General features: G+C 44.2%; 2 protein-coding genes and 1 long non-coding RNA gene across 5 annotated transcripts; all 3 read right to left on the reverse strand.

The window, feature by feature from the left end:
- sin3b (SIN3 transcription regulator family member B) lies at positions 1-9,225 on the reverse strand. 2 transcript variants are annotated; one of them, XM_014216699.3, is made up of 19 exons: positions 8,732-9,225; positions 7,565-7,671; positions 7,291-7,444; positions 6,698-7,036; positions 6,354-6,506; positions 6,112-6,234; positions 5,934-6,023; positions 5,702-5,820; positions 5,307-5,520; positions 4,726-4,842; positions 4,329-4,567; positions 4,032-4,215; positions 3,179-3,914; positions 2,883-3,052; positions 2,526-2,699; positions 2,194-2,286; positions 1,797-1,891; positions 1,256-1,454; positions 1-1,008 (listed from the first exon to the last, which is right to left on the reverse strand). In XM_014216699.3, exons 1-19 carry the CDS (start codon positions 8,837-8,839, stop codon positions 775-777), a joined length of 3,648 nt encoding a protein of 1,215 aa, XP_014072174.1. In that variant the 5' UTR covers positions 8,840-9,225; the 3' UTR covers positions 1-774. The 2 variants fall into 2 exon arrangements, with proteins under 2 accessions (XP_014072174.1, XP_014072173.1); XM_014216698.3 differs by having other exon boundaries at positions 6,677-7,036.
- Positions 9,226-10,210: 985 nt separating this feature from the next.
- k0841 (K0841 protein) lies at positions 10,211-18,222 on the reverse strand. 2 transcript variants are annotated; one of them, XM_014215723.3, is made up of 20 exons: positions 18,128-18,222; positions 17,847-17,947; positions 17,585-17,647; positions 17,404-17,436; positions 17,209-17,233; positions 16,944-17,076; positions 16,657-16,816; positions 16,450-16,540; positions 16,268-16,359; positions 16,124-16,178; positions 15,895-16,022; positions 15,265-15,343; positions 15,022-15,170; positions 14,659-14,821; positions 11,796-11,876; positions 11,560-11,705; positions 11,324-11,420; positions 11,066-11,204; positions 10,750-10,882; positions 10,211-10,633 (listed from the first exon to the last, which is right to left on the reverse strand). In XM_014215723.3, the coding sequence occupies exons 2-20, from the start codon at positions 17,942-17,944 to the stop codon at positions 10,531-10,533; spliced, it is 1,968 nt and encodes a 655-aa protein (XP_014071198.2). In that variant the 5' UTR covers positions 17,945-17,947; positions 18,128-18,222; the 3' UTR covers positions 10,211-10,530.
- Positions 18,223-19,307: 1,085 nt separating this feature from the next.
- Positions 19,308-22,913, reverse strand: LOC145858579 (uncharacterized). Its single transcript, XR_014379014.1, has 2 exons — positions 22,777-22,913; positions 19,308-20,271 (listed from the first exon to the last, which is right to left on the reverse strand). It is a non-coding gene; the product is annotated as an uncharacterized LOC145858579 (long non-coding RNA).
- Positions 22,914-23,590: the final 677 nt, after the last annotated feature.

The following is a 23,590-nucleotide window of genomic DNA, read 5'->3' on the forward strand; positions in this document are numbered from 1 at the left end:
TTTAAGAAGTTCACAACTAGGTTGTTTATTCATGATAACTGATACAGGATAAATGTTATACATTATTTTTTTAACACTGATAGTTTATTTTAGTATGCAAAATGACAAACCAAAGTAAAGATTTGAATATGATACATAATTCTGATGTTCCATAAAATGTACAAAGTTAAATCAATTGTGAGGACTTGTCACACTGGCAATCAATCATCTGTTTAGTCACAAGAAAAATAAAAATGACCAGAAAAAAGTAAATATCAAGAATTGGCTGCCTGCAAAACACTAAGATCCATGTAATTTGACATTTTTCATCATATTCATGTAAATGCATATATAAAATGTGTACAGTTGTATATGCACATACAGTAATCAAATTACTGAAGTTGAGCTTACTGTACAAAAGACATTGTGGAGCATGAAACACATTTTTAACCATTTCTCAGTACTTCAGTATAAACATATACAAAAACAAACAAAAAAAGGCCCTCTGGCTTCAGAAGCTAAAAACTACAATGGACTTTAAAAGAGACATTCACATTTCTGAAACAAACATTTCTGAAACAAACAATGATTTTATTCTCACGTCCCTCTGCTTGCACTGCTGACTGTGTGAACAGAGAAGCAGCATGGGTGAATCGGATGAAGAGCTCCTGTGTTCCGCACTGGATCCCCCAATCTCAGTCTCAACATGTCTGCAAAGTCCACCCAGTCTCTCTCAGTGTGTGTAGTAGGTCAGGTGTGTGTGTGAGAGAGAGATTGTGTGTGTGGATCCAACCTCTAGGGAGAGGAGGGGGGTTTCCTACTGTAATGCACCTGGTATCTGTTGACAGGCAGGCCTTTGACCTGTGTGTTGAGGCAGGTGGTCTTGCAGGGGATCATGTCCTCTTCCTCCTCACCCATCAGCCAGTCGTGGACCGAGCGATCGGCCGCCGGAGGCACGTGCTCTGCCAGCCAGCCCTGGTGCCACTTGTCAAAGCGCTCGTGCTGTTTCACAGCCACCCTGTGCTGGGACTAAGGGAGAGAGACGGGAAGAGTTAGTCAAACCTACAGACAGGGCTTCATGCACCACTGTGGAAGCAGTCTGGATGATAAGGTCTAGCTGATGCCAAAATAAGACACAAAACACATTAAATTAACTTGGAACCAGATTTTATGTCTGCCATCTAAAGCTATAAATCATTAAAGCGACAAGATATTCCTGCCTTAGCTGTTCTTCACCTCAAAACACAAAAAGAGTAAGACAAATGCTAATAGCTACCTTCCTGGCTTTGACCAGCGCTCCCCGGCGGTACATGTAGTCCTCAGAGTTCATGACGAACACCATCTTGTGGGTGTTGAGTTTAAAGCGGCAGTCCAGACTGCCAGCACTCTCCACGCCCAGCTGCCTGTGCCACTTCCGTCTGCAGCGCATCGCTTCCACCTGGCGCACCTGCCAGCGCCTGAAGTGCCTCAGGTTCCTACACACAGAGACCCACACACAGTTGCACAGGGAAGCAGGGGACAGTCAGAGTATATCAGAAGAAAATACTGTGCCTCAGGTTCAGACAGAGGACCACAGGGACAGCCACATTCAAATCAGAGCCGGTGATACTAGGACTCATTTTGTGCATTGCTGTTATGGCGGGCAGAAACCATCTGCACCCAAATACTTTTACGCAGTCATTAGTTAAGACAGTGAAATGACAAAATGTGAAAACACAATAGAGGATTGCTATGTAACATCTAGGGAAATAATGTGGCTTCATACGATGGCCAATATATGGAGACCACAACTAACAGTAATAGCATGAATCTCTTACCTGGGCAAAAATACAGGTTTGAAAAAGTAGCCTTCAGTCTGCGAGCAAAGCGTCGACTCTGTCCCTACAAACTGTTCCATATAGCTGGACAGGCACTGGACAAGGAAAGAGAAAATGTAATCAATATGGAAAAAAAGCCAGGACATTGCAAAAACACTAAAACTGAGATTAAATAACAAAAAGGCCATAAACTCAGAGGTTTAATGATCATTTTACCGTGTATTGACTTTTGAAAGTGGGTAGGAGAACTAATAATGTTTACAATTTAATAACCTCAACACGCAAGCTGCCCATCAAAATCTGAAGCAGCAAGTTGCCTTACAAGGTCAGTCTATGTTCATGTCCAAAGGGAATCCTGTGACATTCTATAGGTGCGACTGTCCATAGGATTCTTTACCTGCACATCCAGGGGATCGTCGGCCTGGGCCTCCTCTGTGTCCAGCAGCTCAATGGTCAAGGTCACCTGGCCTTTGTTCTGAATGAACAACACCTACAAAGGCAAATCACACCACAGCAAGCCATTAAACATCAACGATTAACACAAAATCTCTGTTCCAAAAAAGCAGCAGCTAAAGCCCTACACTAACGCTAGGAGGAAACTATTCCCTCTCAACCAAATAAAAGATACACCCTCGGAGTCTCCCCATGCTCAAGCACAGAATCAATAGAAAATATCAAATATTCAAGGCTAAAAGGTTCGGCGTTTGTCACCCCAGGGCAGGTCGTTACCTTGAAGCAGTTCTCCTCAGCCATGACCCTCTCAGACTTCCACTGGTAGCTGGTCTCCCAGGCTGCTCTCACACACTGGGACGACAGGTTCCCCCCCGCTGCGCCCCTCTTCCTCTCAGCCAGGTACAGCTCAGCCACCTGCAGGCACACCTCGTCACTCACCAGGTGCTGCAGCTGCACAGAGACAGAGAAATGACATGTCAGCCCAGAGGAAGGAGAACCTACAGGCATTCAGAGAACAATCAAACACGTCAGTATCACAATGTTATTGAGGTAAAGCATGAATATGTAATGAACGGATATGGCTCTGGTTCTGTAGAATGCAATCTGGCAACTAAAGTAAGAGACAAACCTGACCTGTCTAATGATATTCTGGATGAGCTTGTCGATGGTGAAGCCGATGTAGGCGTGGATGGTGAACATCTCCCGCAGTGTGTCCTCATACTGCGTAGACTCCAGGTTCCCATCCAGAAGACTGCGCACCATGTCCAAAAACGCTGGGTAGTACTCCTCCAGTTCCACCTCACCTGTGGATCGAGTACAAAAAAAAAGGGGCAACTTTAATCCAATGTTCCCTCTCCCATACAGAGATACACACTCACCAATGCGGAATACAAAATATTAAAAAGACAAAATCTGAGAAGTTCTCTTACTTGGCTGTTTGAGGCGGAGCTCCATGGCCAGGTCGCTGGCCTTATCCCTGCGGCCCTCTGCCATCAGCAGCCTCTCACGGTTCTGCTCGGCACGGTGCTCCAGCAGCTGCCGTTCTGCCTGCCGGTACACCCTCAGCAGCCGCTGGCACAGGGTCTGGTGCAGCCGCAGGAAGAAGTACCAGTTGTTGTTGACGAAGAACAGGTTGTAGACTCCGTCCAGCTCCTTCTGGTGCTCTGCCTCGGGGTCTCTCAGGTCCACCTTCTCCCCTCCTTCTGGGGCCAGGCTGTGAGAGGAGGCTCCACCCAGCTCCGCTGTCTGAGGAGAGGTGCAGCGCCGCCGCCTCGACTCCCCATTCAGTTGCTGTTGTTGCTGCGGCTGGCCAACTGGTGTCGCCACTGCTCCTGTTATGCTGCTGCTAACACCACCTCCCCGGTCTCCTCCCTCCTCCACCTCGGCCTCTTCGTCCGTCCACTCCTCCGTCTCACTGAGCTCGCCGCGGCGGGAGAAGAATAGGTCAGGGACAAAGTGCTGGATGATGCGCTTGATATGGTCCTTGTCATCCTTGTGGATGGTGGGCTGGCGTTTGACGTGGTAGATGATGAGGGAGGCAGCGTCCTCCAGGATCTGCTTGTCCTCATAGGTGAACACCATGTGTGGCTCGCTGACCACTGCTGCACTGCTCCCATCACGCCCCTGCTGGCCCACGCCCCCCTCCTCTGTGCTCTGCTCCTGACGCTGAGGGGTACAGACGTGTTAGACACAGAGAGGAGATGTTCTCCTGTGCTCAGAACATTTGATGTATCAGTTTATCAATACAGAGAAAGTAGACTGAATTGACAGCAGAGTAGTCACCTCATCATAAACACTTTCAATCTCATTGAGCAGGCTTTTGGATCGCAGGGCCTTCATGTCATTCTGCTTGAAGTTGACCCCCTGGTGGTCCAGGGACTTGAGGTAGGCCTTCTCATACTGCTCCCTCCAGATCTTGTTGAAGCCCTGCTGGGCTTCTCTCCACTCCTCCTCCTTCGCTTTCAATCTACAGACACAGCAGAGAGGACATGGAAGAATTAACACACAGCTAGATTCACATTAGCCAAGTATCTTAGTTACACCCCTGGATGTGTGTGTGGTTTGTGTGTGCACCCTGACCTCTTGAGCACCACAGGCACAGCAGTAGCAGGGCTCCTCTTCAGACCCTCTATAATCTCAGGGGCCTTGTCGCCATAGATACGGTAGACGGCTCGGCGCTGGATGACCTCAGAGGTGCCACCTAGACAGTCGTCCAGACGGAAGCGGTCCTGGTCCTCGGGCGACAGACGGGACAGCTTCTTCTGAACACTCTCCAGGACCCGGATGGTGGCCAGGTTTGTCTCCAGGACCACATCCAACTTGAGGAAACAGGAAAATAACCATTAGCAATCGTTCTGGAACATGTTCATCTAAATTATTCTGCAGAATGATGCTCTGGGTAGATAAGGGAGAACAGTCCGTTTGTATATAATTGGTGGCTGTAGTAATAGTAGTTCTGATATCTCATCTTGCTTACTTCAAACCTCTCATCCTCACAGCGATGAAGCTGCTCCTCATATGGGGTTTTCTTAGAGCTTGCAAACGTAGAGTCCTCTGACCACGAGGGGAAGGAAACCCAGGTGTCATTCAACACCTGTAAATGCAGGAAGTCAGGACTTTAACACCTGTTTGGTTTCACATTCAATAACCATACAATTAAGAATATCATCATTAAAGCCAACCAGAAGCCATTAGTGTCTGGGAAAAATAACCATCACATGCTCAATTCTGATTGGTTGTTACCAATACCTTATCCTCACTGACACAGATGTCAAGTTAAAAGCTCCAACTAAACATTGGGCAAGTTGAACTCTAAAAGAATGTGGGGGGGGGGGGAAATGACTAAGAACTGGCATGCACTGACAAACAAAACTTGTATGGGAGTAGATTCACAGCTACTGGAGCAATAGTAATCCCTGTCAAGGCCATATATCTAGCCCTCAAACAACTTGTTTCTGTCTTCCACTACCAGACTCAAAAAATGCTATGAACTTGGACTAGAAATCAGTGCAGGAATGGCAACTCTTAAAAAACAGAACTTATTTAATTTCTGCAGACCTCTTTGCAGATGGCAGTGCGACCGCTGCACTTGGGCTGCTGGTAAGTCTTGGGTAGTGCTCTGTAGCTGGATCCCAGGCGCTTGCAAGATGCATAGTCAACCTCCCTGCCCCCACCACCTTCCATGTAGCGGTCTGACAGGCCAGACATTGAATGAGAGAGCTCTTTGTCCCCCAGAAATGACTTGAACTGGGTATATAGCTCTGGAAACTTCCTGGAGGAAATAATGAACATGTACAAATAAATGAATGGGATCAAGAGGAGACTTGGCAAAACATACTGCCCTTCATAGAGTACAAAAATATCAGTATGCATTTATTTACTCCGGAAGACATCAGTGACTGTTCCCTTTGAAAGCTCCCATGGTCCAATGCAAGCTCCCACAGTCCACTTACCCCAGAAAGGGGGTGACAAGCTGCAGCAGCTCTGCTCCCGAAACCACTTCCTGGTTAAACAAAGCAATGCAGCGGAGGAAGTTTTCATACACCTCCTGGCTCTTGAAGAAACGTCGAACCTGCAACGAATCAAAACATTGTCATTGGTGACCAAGGATTACATGACGCCTGTCAGAGCCAAAACATTATGGAATCATTCCAACACTGACACCTGTCCTGTCTTGAGCATTACCTTGTCAAAAAAGGTGAACTCCCGCAAGACTCCATGCTTCCCAACTGAGGCAAAGGACTGGTCTTGGGAGCACGAAAACTTCATCTTTTTCTAAAATAACCAAACCATAACCAATCACATACAGTAAAGGTCTTCTAGGAAAATGCTCAAGCATATGAATGTGTGATTAAGTCCAAACCTTGAGCAGTGGCGTCATGTGCGGCAGCAGCATGGGCCTTGATCTCTTCTTGCTATGTTTGCTCATATCCTCATCCTCTGCCCTCTTCAGTTGGTCTTTCCCTGTCAGGGAGCTGCCAGTGAACTGAAAGGACACAGAACTGATAGTTCGATATAGCAACACAAATGGCACTGAAAATCAACTGATCAAACATAATGACCATGGACAGGTAACATTCTCAGAAAGAAGTGGAAAATACTAACCAATGATCTCTTAGCATCTGGTAAGAACTGTCCAAACTCAGCCAGTAAGTCCTCTTGGCCTTTGAAGAGGCTGGCCACTTTTGAGAAAACTTCATCCTCTGTCATCCCACTACTACTACGACCCCGGCTCTCCTTGACTTCAAGCTGCTCCTTCTGAAAACACAAAAACAGACCGTTGTTCCATCTGAGTAACTGTGATAGGATACACACTCATCTGCAACAATTTAAAGTGGCCTTGACCTAGATGCTAGCAAACAACTTCACTTTAAGCAGACATCAATCAAATGTGTTGTTTTCAAGTGACAGAAAAACAAATCAATTACCATATTGATGACACAGTGTACCTGGTAAGTGTGTAGTATCTCAAGGAAGGATCTGTAGATCTCTGGATGGTCTAAGAAGCGGTTTTTGATCTTGTTGACATAGCTGATAGCACTGTCAAATTCTACAGGGCTGGGCTCCGAGGCAGGGGGGGACACCGAGGAGGACTGTGGCTGGGACTGGCTCTCTCTGCTGGGGAGTGGCAAGGACAGTCTACTGGGGGGTTCTGGGGGTCCAGAGGACGAGGAGATGCTTTCAGGCGATGCCACAGCTTCACTTTGGGCAGAGCCAGCTTCAGCAACAGATGAGCCAGTGGCACTCACAGCAGGGCTTGCAATACTCTTCCCCTGGCCTGGGGAGACCTACCAAAGAAAAGGCGCACTCATGTTTAACATAAATTAACTTCACAACATGCATCTTAAGCGCACCTTCGTGTGTGACCATGTGGTCTGCTCTGGTGGAAAAGTTGTAGCACACTCCACTTATATATAGGCCCACTACCAGTACTTTGTGTGGATATTGATTCATAAAACTGGGTTACACAACTTGTTGTGCAGAGGCAGCCAGTAATACGATTGTCTGGAAACCCAATCAATACACATTTATAGTGACCCACCTGGGCAGAGAAAGGTGACTGAAGAAAAACCACTCCATTCTTGGGAATCTCTATCCGATAGCCTGGGGGCAGGAAGGCATTGAATCCTAAGACAAGGTCCGGGTGTCCGTGGAAGAGCTGAGACACACGGTTTATAACACCTGGTGTGTCAATGCTATGAAGGAGGAGAGAAAGACTTTTATAGGGACAGAGGACATGACCTTAAATGAGATGGCATTAAGAACATCTGCTTTTCAATGCATTTAAAGGCCCAGTGCTGTGAAAATTGCTATACCTTTGTGATTTAAATTCTTTCATTATGTCAAGAAATTTGTTGTATATTCCAGGGTCATTCCCAAATCGTATTTTCACTTGGTCCAGATATGATAGGGCATCTTCAACCTGAGGGTAAAGATAATGGTGAGGCATTAGAGCAAATTGTATTTTTTTCTCTCCATAAAAAGCAAGAAATTAAGGGGCCCACTGCAGAACATCAACAAAGAACAGTGTGGTGTGTGTTATGTTATCACTGTTATTACACGTTCACAAACACAGGGGCAAACCAATCATGTTGCTCCTCAATGCAGTCATTAGCTGAATAACTTATGGCATGTCTTGACCATAACTCGTTTAGCTAACTAGCTTTCCAACTATCTACCAGTATTATTTGCAGCTACACTTCAAATAATAGGCAGATACAAAAAAATCTTACTCAGACTAGTTTAAATAGGCTTACTATACACGACATCGAAACACCTTTGTCTTTGATACATTAACGTAGCTCAAATCTGGCCAACTATGAAAACGTAAACTGTATGGTTAGCTAGCTAACAAAATCGATGGTTTTGTGTGCTTGGTGGAAAACAAGGAATACGCCTGAATAAACAATAACAAAACGTTTGGGTTTTCTAAATATACCATTCTGTTCATAATCAAGCAAGTGAACCGACGAGTATGTTTGCTAGCTGTCGACCTCGGATTACAAACCAGCAAAGACAAGTCTCCCATTTTGTGCCAACAAACACCATCCCATTCTAGACAACGCACGTTTGACTTTGTTCTGCCTGGTAGTGTGGGCAGAGAAGGTGAACAAGGAACTTCGGATGTCCGAAGTTATCTGACAATCAAACTAGGTAGCTTCTAGCCAGCCAAATCAACTTGCTAGATAACTAACGTTGTGTCCTACTGGGCTGTATTTGGAAGACCTAGTGACTCATTACTAAAATCGTGTTTAACGCCATTGAAGAACCCAAGTTAGCTGGCGTTTGCTAACCTCCACTAAAGTACTGTGCATGCATGCGACAACAAACGCCAACTAGCGTTATCTAGCTAGTAACATTCCAATCAGAACCCCTTATGATTAGCTAGCAAGCTAACTCGTTAGCATCAAGAGATGGCCAATATCTGACGAACACAAAATGGTTCTGAGGAAGACTTTTCCATTTTTGTTCCCGTCTCTTACCTTCAGTTTCTGAAAGTGCTGTTGTTGCACTTGTTTTTGTACAACATAGGCCTTGTCTTGAATTTGGTTTATTTGCTTCGTGTTGCTGTGTGCCTGAATTTTCGCCATTATCCCGGCGATAGTAGCCACTACTACTTGATTATAAGCCTCAATATATGGTTGTTGGCTAGCCGACAAATATTGCTCTTCGTCGGGAAACCAGCTAGCAACGCTTATTTGGCTAACGTTAGCCAGCAAGCAAGAGGGAAAATCCAACCAGGTAACTTAGCTATGAGGATAAGCTACTACTCGATTTGACTTTGATTAAACGCCATTATTGGTCCAACGAGTGACTACTACTGGTGCGCTATCTCAGAGTGAAGCCTCTTTTAAAACAAGCTTTGAGACAATGGTTGCTGATTATGTTATTTTAAATAAACGATTGACTGTCTCTTTAAATTCGGCGGCAGCTGTGCAGTCAGTCTTGCTCAATCTTGGCATCCGGAAGCACAGTTGATCAGTGCGCAGACGCATGGAGAAAGGGGTGGAGTCTGCTTCATAATGATATGTTCAAAACAAAGTGGGAAGGTGGTTATTACCAATTGGATGCATTCACGTGCCTTCAACTCGTTGAGAAATGCAGATTGGCTAATGGCCAACAAGCTACTTCAACCATAAACGAAAGGTACAGCTATCATGCTTGTAAACAATTATGATTTATATGTTGTGTTACATTTAACTGCGAAAATGCTGTTATCGAGATAATTTCCTTAGTGGGTGACTTCAGAGATCTGTATGTGGGAGAAGCCGCGCTCAGGGATGATATACTAGTAATTACCAGTTGGAAGGGTCGTTCGTGTGGTCTGTCCCAGTTGAATAAGGTAAATACCACCTTCCCACTTGGTTATGAACGCAGCATAATTCGAGTCGGGCTCGGGATGGTTCTGCATCATCGTTCAATATAACAGTACAGTCCTTTTTCAATTTTCACACCTTCATACGCAGACTAGAGGACAAATTTGTACATAAGTGTTCACGTTGCACGTATAATAGGCATATTTTTACGAATGCCTCCACTTGCAAAGATCGAGATATGACCGGTGTGAGCAATGTCATTTGACTGCCTGCCTCTCATCAACTGGGAAGGAAAGTACAGGGCGTGCCATAAAATTGGTCAAACAATGCAAATCACACAGAAAACCATTCCATGTGTCAAGAACAAGTCCTGAATATAGCTAGTTGCCAATAATAAACACAGGATATTAGGATTATTCATACAACTACAGCTCACAGACATTGCAAAACCACACCATGAACAAAGTGGTCCTATATGGAACACTCATTTATTTCAACAATCTATTCCTCTATCAACAAAAAAGTATTTGTCTGTATTGTCAATAACATGGTCATATGGATAACAACTAATGCAACTGTCTTGGTCAAATAGGATTACATTTGTGATTGAGATTAACCGTCAAGCGCATTAAAACAGAGATAAGGTGCAGGCAAAGTTCATTTAATGGCATAAAAACAATAGCAATTTACATGTGATACAGATTGAATGGCATCATGTTTAGCAAAAAGAAGATGTGAGAAACAAACAATATTGTAAATTAATGTCAGTGGGAATAAAATTGTAGTTTTAGTACTACAAAGAACAGTATTGTTCTCTAAAATTCACCTTGGTGCATACGCTGCAAACAGAAATTAGTCATTAAGATGTCCCCAGAACTTCAGCAGGTTGTGTCATGGTCCCCTGGACATCCTGTTTGCTGGGTATCTATGCACTTCAGTCTTGTCTTTATTTTCTAGGGAGCTCATCAAGAAGCCTTAGCTGCAAATTTCCACCTCTGTAGCCACTGCTGAAAAGTCAGTCCCCCCTTACGTATGTCAGGCAGAGCAAACTGAGCAGGCTGATCCCACCTGCACAGAAAGAACACAGAAGAAAAAGGTGAATTGTCAATAGTAGCTGGTGAATAATATGGAGGTTCAATATGAGTAAGAGTTATATGGGAGAAAGTGTTGATGGTAGCACTTACCAATGGGAAATTGCAGTCTTGACCTGATACCCATAACAAAGGCCCTGTGAGCAGCGCTGGGCAAGCTCCCGAACCTTGGGCAATAAAGACTTAAGCAGCTCCTTGTCTTCCTCCAGGACACGTAGCAGGAGGGCTAAGGAGGAATACATAAGAGGGAGATGAAAGCGAGATGAAGAGATCAAACGTACGATCGCATAATCTGCCTTTGGGTAACTAGGTAAAGATGAGTGATACAGTTTGATTGGCATCTGATTGGATGGCATCGAGCTCTCCCATTTGTTAGTTTGCATCTTTGAACTCTATAGAAGATCTGTACCTTGTTGGTCAGGTGCAGGAAGCAGTGCTCCCTGCTTCTCCACATTTGTTAAAGAGGAGGAGTGCAATTGCAGCAAACGACGCAGAAATCGAAGCTCCAGATGCTGGGATAGAGCTTGGGTGTACAGTTCCTCAGGGGCCTGGCAGAGAACCATAAAGCAGGCAAAAAACAGACAATATATAAATAAACAAGAGGATAAGAGCAAGAAGCAAACCACTAGGTGCATAAATGGTCATGGAATAATAAGCTGGGACTCACCCGATACATTGGGAAAGCCAGGCTTTGACACAGATTGTGGAAGGGCAAGGAATGCAAACGATGGATAGACAACCATGCAGCTGGAATTCTCTGCTCGCTGAAATATATATAGCAGTTTACAAAACTTAACCATCTGAAAAATGTCCCTTTGAGCATTTTTTCTCATCCAGACCAAATAGTGATTAGAAGGATAACGCCTCTCACCCATCAAACACGAACAAATATGAAGCACTTACCCTTCAATGATCCTGCGGTCAAGTGTCAATAGTGACACGTTTCCAAACTGTCTGGCCTCCTGGGACACAGAGTTGCGAAGCCTATTGGCCGCTGAAAGAACTTTAGCAAACTGGGGAACCAGCTTTCCCTGGACAAACTGTCCAATCTCAGGTCAGACAGGTGAGAAGAAAAGGTCAAGTTAGATGGCCACTGTTTACACTATGTATTACAGTACACAGCAGCATAGTGGGCATACCTCTTTGTGGACACGAGTCAGTTCAGTCTTAGCTATTGAGTTCCCCTTGATCAGACCTCTTATCTGTTCCTGCCTGACATCCTATAAAGAAAAACATGAAAAAAGTGTGTCACATTTCGTTTTTTACCTTTATTTAACCAGGTAGGCCATTTGAGAACAAGTTCTCATTTACAACTGCGACCTGGCCAAGATATAGCAAAGCAGTGCGACAAAAACAACAACACAGTTACACATGGGATAGACAAACGTACAGTCAATAACACAATAGAAAAATCTATATACAGTGTGTGCAAATGTAGTAAGAGGAGGGAGGAAAGGCAATAAATAGGCCATAGTGGCGAGATAATTACAATTTAGCATTAACACTGGAGTGATAGATGTGCAAGTAGAGATACTGGAGTGCAAAGGGGCAAAAAAATAACAATATGGGGATGAGGTAGTTGGTTGAGCTATTTACAGATGGGCTAGGTGCAGTGATTGGTAAGCTGCTCTGACAGGGGATGCTTATAGTTAGTGAGGGAGATAAAAGTCTCCAGCTTCAGTGACTTTTGCAATTCGTTCCAGTCACTGGCAGCAGAGAACTGGAAGGAAAGGCGGCCAAAGTAGGTGCTGGCTTTGGGGATGACCAGTGAAATATACCTGCTGGAGCGCGTGCTACGGGTGGGTGTTGCTATGATGACCAGTGAGCTGAGATAAGGCGGGGCTTTACCTAGCAAAGGCTTATAGATGACCTGGAGCCAGTGGGTCAGGCGACGGATACGTAGTGAGGGCCAGCCAACGAGAGCATACAGGTCGCAGTGGTGGGTAGTATGTGGAGCTTTAGTGACAAAACGGATGGCACTGTGATAGACTGCATGAAATTTGTTGAGTAGAGTGTTGGAAGCTATTTTGTAAATGACATCGCCGAAGTCAAGGATCGGTAGGATAGTCAGTTTTACGAGGGTATGTTTGGCAGCACGAGTGAAGGAGGCTTTGTTGCGAAATAGGAAGCCGATTCTAGATGTAATTTTGGATTGGAGATGCTTAATGTGAGTCTGGAAGGAGAGTTTACAGTCTAGCCAGACACCTAGGTATTTGTATTTGTCCACATATTCTAAGTCAGAACCGTCCAGAGTAGTGATGCTAGTCGGGTGGGCAGCGATCGGTTGAAGAGCACGCACTTAGTTTTACTAGCATTTAAAAGCAGTTGGAGGCCACAGAAGGACTGTTGTATGGCGTTGAAGCTCGTTTTGAGGTATGCTAGCAGTGTCAAAAGAAGGGCCAGATATATACAGAATGGTGTCGTCTGCGTAGAGGTGGATCAGAGAATCACCAGCAGCAAGAGCAACATCATTGATGTATACAGAGAAAAGAGTCGGCCGAGAATTGAAACCTGTGGCACCCCCATAGAGACTGCCAGAGGTCCGGACAACATTCCCTCCGATTTGACACACTGAACTCTATCAGAGAAGTAGTTGGTGAACCAGGCGAGGCAGTCATTTGAGAAACCAAAGCTGTTGAGTCTGCCAATAAGAATTCTGTGATTGACAGAGTCGAAAGCCTTGGCCAGGTCGATGAAGAAAGCTGCAAAGTACTGTCTTTTATTGATGGCGGTTATGATATCGTTTAGGACCTTGAGCGTGGCTGAGGTGCACCCATGACCAGCTCGGAAACCAGATTGCATAGCGGAGAAGGTACGGTGGGATTCGAAATGGTCAGTGATCTGTTTGTTAACTTGGCTTTCAAAGACTTTAGAAAGGCAGGGCAGGATGGATATAGGTCTGTAGCAGTTTGGGTCTAGAGTGTCTCCCCCTTTAAAGAGGGGGACGACCGCGGCAGCTTTCCAATCTTTGGGGATCTCAGACGATACGAAAGAGAGGTTGAACAGGCTAGTAATAGGGGTTGCAACAATTGCGGCAGACAATTTTAGAAAGAGAGGGTCCAGATTGTCTAGCCCAGCTGATTTGTATGGGTCCAGATTTTGCAGCTCTTTAAGAACATCAGCTATCTGGATTTGGGTGAAGGAGAAGCGGGGGGGTCTTGGGCAGGTTGCTGCGGGGGGTGCAGAGCTGTTGGCTGGGTTAGGGGTAGCCAGGTGGAAAGCATGGCCGGCCGTAGAAAAATGCTTATTGAAATTCTCGATTATCGTAGATATATCGGTGGTGACAGTGTTTCCTAGCCTCAGTGCAGTGGGCAGCTGGGAGGAGGTGCTTTTATTCAAACTTAATGGAATTAGTGCTACAGGATGCAAATTTCTGTTTGAAAGAGTTAGCCTTTGCTTTCCTAACTGACTGTGTATATTGGTTCCTGACTTCCTTAAAAAGTTGCATATCGCGGGGACTATTCAATGCTAATGCAGTACGCCAAAGGATGTTTTTGTGCTGGTCAAGGGCAGTCAAGTCAGGAGTGAACCAGGGGCTATATCTGTTCTTAGTTCTACATTTTTTTAACTGAGCATGCTTATTTAAGGTGGTGAGGAAATAACTTTTAAAGAACAACCAGGCATCCTCTACTGACGGGATGAGGTCAACATCCTTCCAGGATACCCGGGCCAGGTCAATTAGAAAGGCCTGCTCGCTGAAGTATTTTTGGGAGCGTTTGACAGTGATGAGGGGTGGGCGTTTGACCGCAGACCCATTACGCACGCAGGCAATGAGGCAGTGATCGCTGAGATCCTGGTTGAAGACAGCAGAGGTGTAATTTGACGGCAAGTTTGTCACGATGATATCTATGTGGGTCCCCATGTTTACAGATTTAGGGTTGTACCTGGTAGGTTCCTTGATCATTTGTGTGAGATTGAGGTAAATGTGTGGCAAGTGATGAAATGCTGTGGTGTGCGTGGAAGACACAAAAGTACACAGTTTTAATGATGGCAGGTTCTCACCCCAAGCTGTCTGAAGTCCATGATGTTTTGCCATTGGCTCCGTAGGTTGCGGAGGTCCTCCTGTCGGTCCCTGGCATGCTGCTCCATTTGAACACACTGGTCCCGCAAACTATTTCTCACTGCTGCCTGAATCCCACACTGCATCTCCAGCTTAAACACTGACCTGAGCAGGACGGAAACATGGGAGAAAAGAGGTTTTAAACTGGGAAAGAGTAAAGAGCATCACAAACAATAGATACAGACAACAAACCAAAGTCTTCTGATGAATTGACATGACTAGTTTAGAGGCTGAGCATGTTCATTGATGACATGTAAATGTCATGTAAATGATGTGGAAGAAGTCAATCGATTGTGCAGATTTACTGTGACAGGGCTTCGGTCTGAGATTCCCCGCCAATCAGCTCTAACTGTGCCTCTTTCTTTCGGGCATGAAGCTGGGTCTGGAGCAGTTGAATTCGTGACCGTGTCTGAGCCAGTTCCATCAGACTCTGTTCCACCTCCTCCCAGGCTGACTGCAAAAAGATCACACATATATTACTGTTCCAGCCTATGCAGTGTCTTGGCCCCATGTTGGTATTTTAGTGTAAACGGAAACGTGTAAAGCACCTGTAAAAGACTCTTAACGGGTGGTAGCTCTTCCTCTTCTTTTGAGATGTCCGGCAGGTGATTACTCTCGTAGCGAAACCTAAAATTAAACAGATACATTTGCCCCTATAATTCAAATCCATGCAGATATTTTTGTCCAGCTAACTTTCTTATCAATTTAACCATTTATCGGCCTCCTGAGTGGCACAGCGGTCTAAGGCACTGCTTTGCAGTGCTATAGGTGTCACTACAGACCCGGGTTCGATCCCGGGCTGTATCACAACCGGCTGTGATCGGGAGTCCCATAGGGTGGCGCACAATTGGCCCAGCGTCTTCCAGGTCAGGGGAGGGTTTGGCCAGGGGGGCTTTACTTGGCTCATCGCGCTCTAACGACTCCTAGTGGTGGGTCGGGTGCCTGCAGGCTGACATAGGTCGTCAGTTGAACGGTGTTTCCTCCGGCACATTGGTGCGGCTGGCTTCTGGGTTAAGCGGGTGGGTGTTAAGAAGTGCAGTTTGGTGGGTCATGTTTCAGAGGACGCATGACTCAACCTTCGCCTCCCGAGTTGCAACGATGAGACAAGATCAAAATTGTGGAGAAAAGGGGTTAAAATACAACAAAACTTTACATGTATATTTTTTTTAACCATTTACCGTAATGCAGCAACATCACGAGCCACATCCAAAGAGGCAAGCATCTCCTCCAATGTCATTTCCTGTCCCAAGGCCAGGTACTGCAAGGCTGACAGCACTTGGTTCGGAGGATAGCATTGCAACAAGCCCTGATGAGATTAAAAAAAATAACAATATGATTCTCACTCACATGAAGAAAATATGAAACAGATCATGATGTAACTAACTAAGTGCAAACAATGCAACTTACCTCCACAGCACTTAACCAATGCCGAAATAGTGCAGTTCTCTGTTCACGTGTCAAGCTGAAGAGAGAGAGACAACAATGATTTAGCAATAGAAGTATCCCATGGATAACTCCAGTTCCTATATAAAACCATCTGATGATTCTTACTGTGTGGCAGTGGAAGATGTCATGTTCAGTTCACTCTCTTGCAAAGACTGGAAGAACTGGAGTCTTTCATCACACAACTCTCTGACGTTACGCTAAGGGGAAAAATAAACAAGACCGGTAAAATGCAAAACCATCACTTCGAAGACTATCATATAAGTAATAAAATATAGTAAAGCACTTACCAGAACCTTAGGCTCTGCTCCTGATGGATTGAGATGGTCCCCACTGCTATTGGAGGTTTCATTTCCAAACACCACCTTCATCTCTGCCCTCCTGCAAAACACACCAAAAGTAAAGAATGGATTTAGGGTTAGCTTGAGGCGTCAAATGCATGTGGAAGTGTGGTAAGTAATGGTAAGGGTAAACGGCAGAGGCTCTAGCAAGCACACCTAGACAGCTGCTCCAGAACCTGAGAGTGCCCACTGATCTTGTGGATATCCTCTGAAAGAGAGTGGCGCTCCTTCATGCAGCGCTGCTTAAAAGCCTGTAAAAGCAGCTCCCTGCATTGGTTCTCCTCCACCATCTCCCAGCTCCGGTTAATGGACTCCTCTACTCAATACAAAGGGATTACAGAGTACAATGCGTCAAGGCGAAAGAGGACATCCACATATACAGACCTACCACATTTTAGGATGTGGTATGTAGAAAAAAATTCTATATTTGATCAAATGCTCACCCTCAGTAACCAGCTGTGCTTCAGTCCCATTGATTTGAGAGTCCAGGTGGTTTAGTTCTACTCTCAGCTCCTCTATCTGCTCCTGAAGCTCAAACCGCTTAGCAGCATCACTCTGCCCCACTACCCGTTTCAACTGCAAATGTGTACATACAATAATGTAAAAGAATGAGCACACAGAAAACATAACGCTAACACATTGCTACAGTATCACATTTTTAAGACTATCAAACTATCTAGACATTTGTTTAGAGAAATATGGTTGTACCTCCTTATCGTGCAGAACTTTGTACCTGAGAGATCACAACGTCAAGGCTTGTACAACTGTACATACAACAAAACCTGTGTGTCATATTATTGTCAGAGAAATTAGGCAGTTATCCTATCAAGAGTTGGTGTCATCTCAGAGACAGTGAAATTATCACATTTGTAGATAACTCAAGACACCAAAAATAAAGGATACCATTGGAGATTTCCACGCATAACCCTTACATTCCTGAAAAGACAAAGGAATAGACGAATATATTGGAAGAACAAACGTATTAGGACAAAACGACAATAGTTGACCTAGTTACTACAAATAATTGCTAGAAACACTAGGAAGTATAAGAAATAAGGTTGTAAAAACCTGTCTGCATACCCACCTCTGATTGAAAATATGTTGTGTGACATATCTCCATATAGAGGCACCTGGGCCAACACATAACCTGAATCAAAACAAACATCAATATACTTAACGTTACTTGGGTTAACTCAATGTTGGGACAAATTGTTTTAATTAGTCTGCAACTGCCGATATGAAAGACTGTAGTTAGAATTGCTACCAAGACAAAAAGGAATAGCTCAACAAGGCCAAAGAAAGGTGCATGTACGTTAAATTGGACATTTATGAATGACGTTACGCACGTTTTAAAGTAGTTGTCGTTTGGGAGACTTTGGGTTGGTAGATTAAATTCTTCAATCGCCCACCGCTTTAGTTCCCGCAGCAGGGTCCTGTCTCCCATCCTCTAGACAAAACAAGCGAGGCGTTAGCAAGCTAGCTATCCAGCTCAATAATGCTCACCAAAATCGAATACTAGCAAGTACACCTTAGCTTGACAGGTGGCTGTAATAGTACGATGGCTAATTAGATTTGTTTCCAAGTGATTGACTGTCAAAAAGATGTCAAGAAAAGTTAGCTATCCTACTTTGCTCAGTTGGGCGATTGTTATTTTTCCGCCCGTTCAATTTCCCGCTCTGCAGCATATCCGGTGACGTTTGCTTACGTTCTGAAACAGGACAAATAGTACGTCTAACGTTCTACAACATTACGCCGATTCTGTTGCAAAACATTTCTTAAACGGAAGCAAACTGAACGAAACGAGACGAGATCTACCTGGATTTGTCTATTCAGAATTCTCGGTTTGCTCTGTTCGATTCTCAAACGGTTTCAGTAATGAATACGGAAATGTTACACAAAATGGGAAACTTACATTTGAGTAATTTAGCAGACGCTTTTATCCAGAACGACTTAAAGTTAGTGCATTAATTATAGAATAGCTAGGCGGGACAACCACATCAGAGTAAGTACATTTTCCCCTCAATAAGATAGTCAGAGCGACACAGCAGCTTTCATCCACTTCACCATTCCGTATAAATATATACATTATTTTCAGACATATGGCAAATAATAATAAAGACCTAATTGGCAGGGCCGGTCCTGGACGTTCTGCCGCCCTAGGCGAGATAAAAATCTGCCCCCCCCCCCCCCCAGGTTTGGGCTTGGGCCAATCTTTTTCTCAGCTAAAAGTCGGAGGAGCAGAACATAATAGCAGCCCAATTAATAGGCCTATGCTACAAATTAAACAATTTAACACATCTGGTTAGTAGGCTATATTATCAGTTCAATGACAATAACATAGCCAAATATTTTTTTTCTGATTACATTGATAAAATCACCAATGCCCTGGATGTTCTGCCGCCCTAGGCGAGACAAAAACAATGACATCTTAGACATCCTTATGAATCTAAGCATGGAACTTTCAGAAGTTACCTTTCCACCCAGACAGGCTCTACTGACGCAGAAAACTGTAAGCTTCAAATGCTGAGTACTCCTCCGTATCTTCATCTTTTTCTCATTTCGGGAAGAGAAAAGCTCAGTTTATAGGGACAGAATAGCAAAGTATATATTTTTTATCTGCTCGAATATTATAGGCTGGAGTTTAGCTTCAGATTGTCATAGAGAGGAATCAATATATCCCTGTATGCATCGGAGTCACGTCTTTCACAGTCATTTTAGAGCATCAGAGTTAAGCATTGTTATAGAACGCTTTATGTAATCTGGATACGTTTTATGTATTTATTTCAAAATAGAAAGCAAACAATCGATTTTAATTTTTGCCCTTTTATTTAACAAAGGGTATGTGATACCCTCACTCAATTCGAGCCCTGGTTTTAGTCAAAATCAAATCAAATGTATTTATATAGCCCTTCTTACATAAGCTGATATCACAAAGTGCTGTACAGAAACCCAGCCTAAAACCCCAAACAGCAAGCAATGCAGGTGTAGAAACACACCAAGCCCTTCCCAGACACAGGTATTTAGTCAGTATTGGAGTATTTGGCTATAACGACATCGATGGACAGGATAATTGTGTCTGTCGAACAGGTAGGTTTACTACAAATTTTTGGGAAGATAAAGAAATAAGCTCTAATTATATTTAACCCCTGCATTGGAGAGTTACAATGTTGATATCATTATGCAACCTACCTATAGTAGGAAAACAAGTTTCTCATTAATAATATCCCACCTGTTAAAAAAAATCAATCAATACAATGTATTTATAAAGCCCTTTTTACATCAGCCGATGTCACAAAGTGCTGTACAGAAACCCAGCCTAAAAACCTAAACAGCAAGCAATGCAGATGTAGAAGCACAGTGGCTAGGAAAAACTCCCTGAAAGTCCAGAACCTAGGAAGAAACCTAGAGAGGAACCAGGCTCTGAGGGATTGGCAGTCCTCTTCTGGGTAGAGATTATAACAGAACATGGCCAAGATGTTCGAACGTTCATAGATGACAAGCGGGTCAGATAATAATAATCACAGTGGTTGTTTTGGGTGCAACAGGAAAGCACCTCAGGAGTAAATGTCAGTTGGCTTTTCATAGCCGATCAATCAGAGTCAGAGACAGCAGGTGCGGTAGAGAGAGAGTCCAAAACTGCAGGTCCGGGACAAGGTAGCACGTCCAGTGAACAGGTCAGGGTTCCATAGCCACAGGCAGAACAGTTGAAACTGGAGCAGCAAGGAGTCATCAGGCCAGGTAGTCCTTAGGCATGGTCCTAGGGCTCAGGTTCTCCAAAAGAAGAGAGAGAGAAAAGAGAGAGAGAATTAGAGGGAGCATACTTAAATTCATACAGGACACCGGAAGAGACAGGAGAAATACTCCAAATATAACAGACTGACCCTAGCCCCCCGACACATAAACACATTGACCTCCACCTTGACCTCCAAGTGAATGAACACCACCATTGTTGTCACTGCACTAAACAATATTATAATTCATTTGATTTGTACAGCACCCACTTTGCCAAAGCACAGCCCCCACACCACTAGAGGGATATCTTCAACCACCAACCTACTACCCTGAGACAAGGCCGAGTATAGCCCATGAAGATCTCCCCCACGGCACGACCCCGAGGGGGGCGCCAACCCGGACCAGATCACGTCAGTGACTCAACCCACTCAAGTGACACATGGAAGAGCACCAGTAAGCCAGTGACTCAGCCTCCGTATTAGGGTTAGAGGCAGAGAATCCCAGTGGAGAGAGGGGAACCGGCCAGGCAGAGACAGCAAGGGTGGTTTGGTGCTCCAGTGCCTTTCCATTCATCTTCACACCCCTGGGCCAAACTACACTCAATCATAGGACCTGCTGAAGATATGAGTCTTCAATAAAAACTTAAAGGTCGAGACAGAGTCTGCCATTCTCTCACATGGATAGGCAGACCATTCCATAAAAATGGAGCTCTATAGGAGAAAGCTCTGCCTCCAGCAGTTTGCTTAGAAATTCTAGGGACAATAAGGAGGCCTGGGTCTTGTGACCATAGCCTATGTGTAGGTATGTACGGCAGGACCAAATCGGAAAGATAGGTAGGAGCAAGCCCATTTAATGCTTTGTAGGTTAGCAGTAAAACCTTGAAATCAGCCCTAGCCTTAACAGGAAGCCAGTGTAGAGAATCTAGCACTGGAGTAATATGATCAATTTTTTTGGTTCTAGTCAAGATTCTAGAAGCCGTGTTTAGCACTAACTGACGTTTATTTAGTGCTTTATCCGGGTAGCCGGAAAGTAGAGCATTGCAGTAGTCTAATCTAGAAGTGACAAAAGCATGGATACATTTTTCTGCATCATTTTTGGACAGAAAGTTTCAGATTTTTGCAATGTTACAAAGATGGAAAAAAGCTGTCCTTGAAATATTCTTGATATGTTCGTCAAAAGAGAGATCAGGGTCCAGAGTAACGCCGAGGTCCTTCACAGTTTTATTTGAGATGACTGTACAACCATCAAGATTAATTGTCAGATCCAACAGATCTCTTTCTTTCTTGGGACCTAGAACTAGCATCTCTGTTTTGTCCGAGTTTAAAAGTAAAACATTTGCCGCTATCCACTTCCTTATGTCTGAAATATAGGCTTCCAGGGAGAGCAATTTTGGGGCTTCACCATGTTTCATCGAAATGTACAGCTGTGTATCGTCCGCATAGCAGTGGTAGTTAACATTAGGTTTCCGAATGACATCACCAAGAGGTAAAATATATAGTGAAAACAATAGTGGACCTAAAACAGAACCTTGAGGAACACAGAAATTTACAGTTGATATGTCAGAAGACAAACCATCCACAGAGACAAACTGATATCTTTCCGACAGATAAGATCTAAACCAGGCCAGAACTTGTCCGTGTAGATCAATTTGGGTTTCCAATCTCTCCAAAAGAATCTGGTGATCGATGGTATCAAAAGCAGCACTAAGGTCGAGGAGCACGAGGACAGATGCAGAGCGTTGGTCTGACACCATTATCAGGTAATTAACACCTTCACGAGTGCAGTCTCAGTGCTGATGGCATGACCCCATATCACACATGGCATGACCCCATAATTGTTACAATTACAATAAAAATAACACTTTTATATAACATATTTAACATATATTTTAATATTTCTGTGGAACTGTAAAACAGAGTAAGATCATTTGAGCTTTGGAAACAACTGCTTTCAGAAATGCATGGCTAGCCTCGTTTCGCTGGAGTAGTGTAAAATAAGCTTTATGTCAATGACCCAGCCTTAACGAATTTAGTTTATTTAAATATCGAATTTGATTGCCCAACATCAATTTCAACATTTTATTTATTTTGTCTCCACCTAGAGTTTCCGCTTTCCTCTGTTGTGGTGCTGATGTGTTTTCTCTCGGGAGCTGTACATGGTCCTGAAATCAAATCATCTGATTTTGCTTGGACACCAGCCTGATCTCCAGCTCCTTCCACCTCTGGAAACTATCTAGGTGGTCATGCGACTTCTCATGCGAGCTGAGGAGGTGGCACAGATTCTTCCAGTCCCTGGTTCCATCCCTGACCAGTGCAGATTTGCACTCGTATGAAAAAGGTTTGCAGCAAAAACAGGAGGCTGCATCGTTTTGCTTGGAATAGACAAGCCTTGGTCTCTCCCAATTCTCCATCCTCCTATTGTAGTGGGCCACAGAAAACTTTCATTGTCCCTCATCTCTTGGGAAATTCCCCTGCTTATCCTGATGTGGCGCAGCCTGCACTAACATATCCCTTAAAGATCCATTCCTATATTTTGGCCACTCACCGGGATCTTTTATGTTTTTTTGTCTGGGAGTTCGGATTTAGCAGCAGCACCACCACTGTCATCTGGGACGGGGAGCGACGAATCTGAGTCTGGGTCCAAGATAGTAGGGTCTTCGCCGGCATTGTTTGGAGATGTGGCCAGGCCTGGTGCGACCACCTGTTCTTGTCCAGCCAGAGAGCTTTAATCATTGGTGGAAGTGCATGGCTCGGACTCCTCCGGTTTGCCCTCTTCGCTGCTAGGATCAGCGAACTGGGGCTCGTCATTCTCGGCGAATGAATGGCCTGTCCTAGTAGGCTTGTAATTCTCCACACCAGCTGATGGACATTGCTGCACGCTGATCAATTTCACCAGCGAATTTGTCTTTGGTTTGAGATTGTGCCTCTTTTCTCATTGTTTTTTTAAATATTCGCTTCCTGATAGTTTTTGTCTCTTAGACATGATAGCAAATTGTTTCAAATCTCTATAGATTACTTTTAGCTAAAATAATATCCACTAGTAGTAGCTAGCTAACGTTAACAAGCTAGGTTAGGCTACTGCCTTAATCACTAATCGTTTTCGTCACACACAAACAAAATAAAAATCCAATCATTTAATTGGCAGATTCATTTTTGTTAATGTTTCACAATTGGATAATCCCATATAAACACACGCATCACCATAGCTACCAAGGATAGTGGGAGTGAACTTCGGGAGAAGCGGGAATGGGGTGGGGGCGGGAAGTGCAGCAAGCCTTTTTGTTGTTGTTGATTTAAACTTGCTTTAAAAAAAAATGTATGCACACAACAAATACATTTTTTTACAAGATTTACAAACA

Source organism: Salmo salar, chromosome 10 (genome assembly GCF_965601325.2).
Source record: "Salmo salar chromosome 10, fSalSal1, whole genome shotgun sequence".
Classification (NCBI taxonomy): domain Eukaryota; kingdom Metazoa; phylum Chordata; class Actinopteri; order Salmoniformes; family Salmonidae; genus Salmo; species Salmo salar.

What these genes read in the sequence shown, in the direction of transcription:
- k0841 (XM_014215723.3), bottom strand. Translation starts at nt 17,944, where the DNA reads ATGGGAGACAGGACCCTGCTGCGGGAACTAAAGCGGTGGGCGATTGAA. An exon ending in TGGACTTCAGACAGCTTGGG is followed by an intron (nt 11,877 to 14,658) that starts GTGAGAACCTGC and finishes TTTTCTTTATAG; the next exon opens with GATGTCAGGCAGGAACAGAT. An exon ending in TCCTGCACCTGACCAACAAG is followed by an intron (nt 10,883 to 11,065) that starts GTACAGATCTTC and finishes ATTCCTCCTTAG; the next exon opens with CCCTCCTGCTACGTGTCCTG.
- sin3b (XM_014216698.3), bottom strand. Translation starts at nt 8,839, where the DNA reads ATGGCGAAAATTCAGGCACACAGCAACACGAAGCAAATAAACCAAATT. An exon ending in AGCACTTTCAGAAACTGAAG is followed by an intron (nt 7,672 to 8,731) that starts GTAAGAGACGGG and finishes CTTTACCCTCAG; the next exon opens with GTTGAAGATGCCCTATCATA. An exon ending in CTTGTCACCCCCTTTCTGGG is followed by an intron (nt 5,521 to 5,701) that starts GTAAGTGGACTG and finishes TATTTCCTCCAG; the next exon opens with GAAGTTTCCAGAGCTATATA.